Source organism: Saccopteryx leptura, chromosome 1, assembly GCF_036850995.1.
Source record: "Saccopteryx leptura isolate mSacLep1 chromosome 1, mSacLep1_pri_phased_curated, whole genome shotgun sequence".
NCBI lineage: Eukaryota > Metazoa > Chordata > Mammalia > Chiroptera > Emballonuridae > Saccopteryx > Saccopteryx leptura.
The window spans coordinates 387,709,727-387,716,239 of NC_089503.1; the positions used below are offsets into that span (position 1 = coordinate 387,709,727).

Genomic DNA, 6,513 nt, shown 5'->3' on the forward strand with positions numbered 1-6,513 from the left:
GAGAAGCTTGGTGAGGAAGGCACATTCGACCTGGACCATCTAAAGGAGGGCCCAGGCTTTCCACACCCAACCGTCCCTTTCCCGCCTGGTGCACGGCTTTCCAGCGCCCTGAGGCTGGTGTTCTCAGCGGCTGTCTCGCCAGCAGCTGCAGAGTATCTGCATGTCCTATGAATGCGTAGAGCCAGGACAGGACCCCGCCCTGCAGGGGTACAGCTGAAGAGACCAAGTCTACTGTGTGTCTCCCGCTCCTCCCCTCCTGCAGGAGCCCCCCCTGGCTGACCTCAGGGTAGGAAAGGGCAACAAGCCCCGACTGGGTTTGAGAAGCTCTTGACCCCCTCCCTGGGGCTCCGCTGTAGTCTGAACTCGTGTGTTAAAACCCCAGTGTGTGGAGAGAGCCTGAGGAGGTGGCGTCTTTGGGGGGTGATCAGGTCCTGAGGGTGCAGCCCATCATGAATGGGAGTGGTGCTCCTCTGAAACAGGCCACACATAGCTGCTCCCTGGACCCCTTCGCCACAGGAGGGTACAGTGAGAAGCCCGCCGTCCAGAAGGGGGCCCTCGCCTGATGGTGCTGGCACCCTGGTCTCAGACTTCCAGCCCCCAGCTCTCTGAGAAAGAAGTTGCTGTTGTTTACAGCCACCCCCCCAGTGATATTTCTGTTCTAGCAGCTGGAATGGGCTGAGACGGGCCCCCACAGCTCTCTGTAGCCTTTGCCTTCCCTTGACTCGTCCAAGGCACCGCTTAGGGCCCGGGCTCAAGGGGTCTGCCACTCTCCAGCCCACAGCAGAGAGGCTGTGGGCAGTTGGCATCTTTTCTCTGCCCCTGCCACCCCAACTTCTTCAGAATGGTCTGCCCTCTTCTTTTCTCTTGACTTGCTTGAGTTCTGGGGAGAGATCCCTGGGTCTCCCAGCTAGCTGGGTAGGTTGAGCACCATCCCAATACACAGAGGTTGCAGGTCCAGTCCCCAGGTCAGCACATACAGAAACAGATTGATGTTTCTCTCTCCCTCTCTCCCTCTCTCTGTCTCTCTCTCTCTTTCTCTCTCTTTAAAATCAATACATAAATTAAAAAAAAGTCTCCACCGAGAATGGACCCCAAAGTCTTCCCCGTAGGATCCCAGGGAACCCTTCCCGCAGGACCTCCGTCTGTCTCTCTGGTGTCCTTGGAAACCAGTCTCCGCCGGTTTTCTCCGCCCACCACACCCCAGGGGAAATGAGGGGAGGTGGAAAAGGGGGACACCCGAAGAGCAAGGTCTTTGCAAGGCTGCAGCCTTCGGAATTGCGGGTAGCAAATCCGCTTAGACTCTTTTTAATATTGTCTTTCAGAAATTCACACACACACTCACACACGGGTGAACAAGGTGGGGACTGCCCAGGAGAGCGGGGAGCCGGCCCGCTGCCTCAGGACATTGGAACGTCTGTACCCTGGGTTCCTTCTGCTTGGCCTCTCAGGGGTTGGGAGAGGTGGGAGTATTTACAGAGAACCGGGATGTCATCTTCCTCCCAGGGGGAAGGGTCCTAAACTGCGAACCTCCCAGATCTCATTAAAATAACAGCAACAGCAAAACAAAAATAGAGGTTCTGGGATTAGCAAGAAGAACCGGCGGAGACCCGGGTAGAGGAGGTGCGAAGAAACTGTACTAGCAAAAAACCGTGAGTGAGCGTGGGGGCGTGGCGACCCCGGGGGCGTGGCTACCCCGGGCCTCGCCGCCCGCGCAGGGACAAGGGGTGGAGCCTGCTGGCCTGGGGGCTCCGCCTGGCTCCCCAAACCCAAACGCCGGACTGAATCGGCCCGCGAGGGCGACGAGAAGGCGGAGCCTGCCGACCTGAAGGCAGGGTTTAGTCGGAGCGCGGACCAGGCCTACCGAGGAGGCGGGGTTTGGGGGACCAGTCTCCAGGCTGCGGGACGGACGCCCGGGGAGCTCCGCTGCATTGGGAGGGGGTGCGGGTCTGCAGCCAGCGGGGGCCCGACAGGAGGCTGGGGGTCCGGGGAAGCGGCGTCCCCCGGGGAGGAGGGCTGTGGCGGGGTTCCTGAGCAGCGGGGCTCGGAGCGTGCCTGCCCGGCGAGCGGTTCCGTGGAGACCGCCTTTAGGCTGTCTCGCAGTCCGGTAGCTCCCGGGGCGGGTGTGCGGGACGCCTGGCGGATCCTCGGGGGGTCGGAGGTCGCGGGGCGGGGCCGGGCCGCAGGCGGCCTCACGGGTCCCAGTAGTTCTCGTGGTGCTGGGCGGCGATGATGATGACCACGGTGAGGATGGTGCAGAGCACCATGGCCGCGATGCCCACCGCCAGGGAGATGAAGGAGAAGTTCCGCGCCTCGCGTGAAGCGATCTCGGCCGACACCATGTCTCCGCGAGCCAAGGCGGTGCGCACCTGCGGGGCAGAGGCGGGGCGAAGCGGATCAGGGAACCGCTGCCCCGTCCGCACGCCTCTGCCTCCCTCTGGGATGCTCCCCAGAACGTCCAGCCCTCCTCGGGCGTAAGGAAACCGAGGGACGATCCTCCCCAAACGCCACGCGCGCGCGCACACACACACACACGCGCACACACACACACGCACGCACACGTGCACACACACACGCACACACACCACACGCGCACACACACACGCACGCACACACACACGCGCGCACGCGCACACACACCACACGCGCACACACACACACGCGCACACACACACGCACGCACACGTGCACACACACACGCACACACACCACACGCGCACACACACACGTGCACACACACACGCACACACACCACACGCGCACACACACACGCGCACACACACACGCACGCACACGTACGCACGCACACGTGCACACACACACGCACACACACCACACGCGCACACACACACACACGCACACACACACGCGCACGCACACACACACCACACGCGCACACACACCACACGCGCACACACACACGCGCACGCGCACACACACCACACGCGCGCGCGCGCACACACACAAGCGCGCGCACACGCGCACACACACCACACGCGCACACACACACACACACGCACACACCTGCACTGCCTTGAAGATGGCGATGATGCCTGTAGGCCAGAAGCAGCAGATGGTGGTCAGCACAGCGATGGGCATGTAGTCGTGCGGCGGGCGCCTGGGCTCCAGCAGGGCCAGCCCTGGGCCCTGGGGCGGCGGGGGCAGCGTGGAGGCTCCTCCCGTTCCCCCCGGGGTCCCGCCTGCGTAGGGCTGTGTAAGGAAGGTGGGGGTGTGGGGGTCGGGGGAAGAGGACGTTACTCGGACCCTCTCTGAGTCCCTCAGTGTGCTGCTTTTGGAAGAACGGATTTTAAAACACAGTGTTTGCGCGTTGCTTCTCCAAAAACTCGACCATCCAAGACCCTTCCAAAACCCCCATAAACCCCACCTAGGTCCCTCCTCCCTGCCCTGCTGGCACTAACCCTGCATTCTCGCGGGTCTCCACACTCCCCCCGAGGACCGGCCCGTCCGCGCTGCCCTGCTCTCATTCACACCTTGTTTCTTCTCTCCAGATGTGTCCCTGGCGGTCTCCCCTACGCGCAGTCCCAGCGTCCTCCTCATCCGCCCCGTGGTCCCTCGCAGGCCATGACCCCTGACCCCCGCTGGCTGCCAGGCACCCCCAGCCAGCCCCATTCCCGGCCTTTCCCGGGTCCCTCCTCTCTCTAGGCCTTACCCGACGCCCCCAGATCACCTGGCCCTGTTTCTCTATCCCCCCCAGCCCCCAGTGTGCCCCCAATCCCAGGTGCCGCTCCATCGTGCCCTCCCTCCGTCCCGGGATCCTGGCCGTCGCGTACTCACCGTGCCCACGGGATAGACTGGTACGTAGGCCGTGCAAGGCTGCAGCTGAAGGGGATAGCCGGGGGTCACGTAGCCCCCCAGTGGCAGCGTGCCTACCGCCCCGGTGTGCGTAGGCACCACGAAGCCGGGGGTCTGGGCGGCATGAGAGGGCGCCGGCGGGGGCGGGGCGGCGGCGGCAGGTGGCGGCGGGGGCAGCGGGCCCTCGAAGCGAGTCTCCTGCAGGTAAGGGTCGGGTGGCATGCGGGGCAAGGTGGCACAGCCGGGCGGGGGCGCCCCGGAGGCCGGGCCGGGCGGGGCGTGGTGTGGGGGCCGCGGCAGCGTGGCCGAGAAGGAGGGGCCCCGCAGAGCGCTGGCCCCGGCCGAAGCCAGGCCGCCGGCCCCTAAGCGCGGGAGGGTGGCGGTGCCGGACTGGTGGTAGTGGTGGTGGAGATGGTGGTGCGAGGAGGGGGCTGCCTGTGGGGGCGGGGCGGGGGGCTCGGCCGGCGGCTGGGGGGCGTTGTAGGGGGGCGGAGAGGTGTGGGGGACTGAGTCCGGGAGGCCTGGGGGGGAGATGAGAGAGGGGCCGGGGGTTAGGGGCAGACGTACAGGGGCCGGGAGGGAGAAGGTAGTGGGAGAGACAGAGGTGGAGGAGAAGGCATCTCTCATTCTTGGGACAGGAGAGGGGTTGTATCTAGGCCATCTGTGTCCCCCCTTCTGCCTTTCAGTCTAGTTTTGAGGTCACAACTCTCCCGCTGCTCCTGTCCCTTCTTCACAAGAAGCTGCACGCAGACTCCCATCTCCCTGGGCCTCCCGGGCCTGTAGCGGCCTCTGGATTTGCCTATCTGAGTGGGTCCTGCGTTTGCACACGGGTGGACATGCAACACTGTATGAACACATGCTCAATTCAACAGTTGTATAAGCACAGGGAGGGGGGACAGGTTCCCCTGGGCCATTCCTCCTGTGGGGAGGAGCTGTCCTAGCCTCTCTGGGAGTCTCAGGACTTCTCTTAGAGCTGATAAAGAAGGCTCTGCTGGATTTTACTCCCCTGACCCCCCCGAACCCCCCCCCCCCACGCTTGGTAGTGTCTCCATATTTCCCCACTGGGATGTCTCCACGCCAGCCAGGGCCATTTGTCCACCCGTCCACCTGTCCTTCCCTCCCTGCAGTGCCTGGCCGATGCTAAACCACTCTTGTACTTCCCTCCCTGACTCACCCCCCCCCCCCGCTCCTCACCCCCCCCCCGCTCCTCACACACCCCCCCGCCCCGCTCCTCACCCCCCCACTCCTCACACACCCCCCCGCCCCGCTCCTCACACCCCCCCCCCGCTCCTCACACCCCCCCCCCCCCGGCCCCGCTCCTCACCCCCCCCCCCCCCACCCCCGGCGGCCCATGTTGTCGGCAGGGGGCAGAGGCTGAAACTGGAAGGAGGAAGGGAAGAGAGGAAGGGGTCATAGGAAGAGGAGGGGGACTTGGGGGGGGGGAGCTGGGTAGAAGGGGAACTGAACCGCACCACCCGCGGGGGAGGGGGGAGGGAGGGGGTGGGAGCTGAGGGTGGGGGAGAGTCAGGAGACCGTAGAGCGGGGGTGGGAGGTTTTGTTGTGGATTTTTACCTGACTTTTCCGATGACATGCTTGCGGTCTCGCTGGGGCAGGGTCCCCGCAGCTGGAGTCGGGGTCCCGAACTGGCGCCCGAGTCTGGGTGCACGGATTGCGCAGCCCGCCGCAGCACAAGAGATGGAGAGAAGACAGCGGCGGGGGGGGGGGGGGGGGACAGAGGGAGAGCAGGGAGGGGGGAGAGCTTAAAGGGACCGAGGCGGGGGTGGGGGAGCGCTTCAGATGTACCCCCACTCGTCTCTCCTCCTCTTACCCCAGCATTCAAGCCCCCAGTTTGGGCTCCCTAGGAGTTGTCATGGAAACAGCGAGGCAAGCAAGACCAGGCGAGGGGGGGTTGGGGCTGAGGAAAGGAAGGAGGGAGAGAGAACCCTCTAGAGACTTCCCCTCCAACACTGGCTGTAGCGATCAGATGGTGGGAGGCGCTGAGCAGTACTCGTGGGTTCGGCACCCCACTTCCCTGCAGACCCCGTTCACTCCAGCCAGGTCTCCCCTTCAGCTTTCCTCAGATTCCCTGCGAGGTCCCAGAATCCTCTCCCACGTTTGACCCTAGTTTCCCCACTTGAGGAGAGAGAATCGTGTGTGAGAGAGACCTGGGTGCAGAGCTGAGCGCAGCGGTTCCCGGAAACGTGCCCCCCCCCCCCGCGGGTTACGGCCTCAACCTGCCGCCTGGGCTTGGGGTGAATGGGGAGGCTCAGGTCTGTAGTAGTTCCGAGTAAGCCTGGCCTGGGCCAGGGAGGAGGAAGGACCAGACGGAGCTTAGGAGATGCAGTGATACTTTTCTTCCACTGGAGTGAAGGAGCTAGCACACTGTGTGTGTGTGTGTGAATCACCTGCTCATTTCTGGCAGCTGGCTTGGGAATATGCATTTGATGCCCTTCCCCCTCTTTGCTTACTGGGCTTCTTAGAGTTTCTGTGCCCAGCAGTGTTCAGATCCATTCCTTAAATTCCACCCCCCAACCCTGCTCCCAACAATGCTCCCACCCCCACAAGACACAAAGCCACCTCTTGAGTCAACATGGGCCACAGCAGTAACTGCAGTCTTTTAATGTGCTTACTGTATCTTGGGAATACCTAGAAGGGGAGGGATACGTGTGTGGGGGGATCATTACTACCCCCCCTTTGGATTAG

The 6,513-nt window shown here is 63.6% G+C and overlaps 1 protein-coding gene across 1 annotated transcript; it reads right to left on the reverse strand.

The window, feature by feature from the left end:
- Window positions 1–1,291: 1,291 nt before the first annotated feature.
- On the reverse strand, window positions 1,292–5,518 carry PRRT1 (proline rich transmembrane protein 1). The gene is made up of 4 exons (XM_066361463.1): window positions 5,383–5,518; window positions 3,793–4,331; window positions 3,022–3,207; window positions 1,292–2,366 (listed from the first exon to the last, which is right to left on the reverse strand). Exons 1-4 carry the CDS (start codon window positions 5,399–5,401, stop codon window positions 2,190–2,192), a joined length of 921 nt encoding a protein of 306 aa, XP_066217560.1. The 5' UTR covers window positions 5,402–5,518; the 3' UTR covers window positions 1,292–2,189.
- Between the last annotated feature and the right edge of the window lie 995 nt (window positions 5,519–6,513).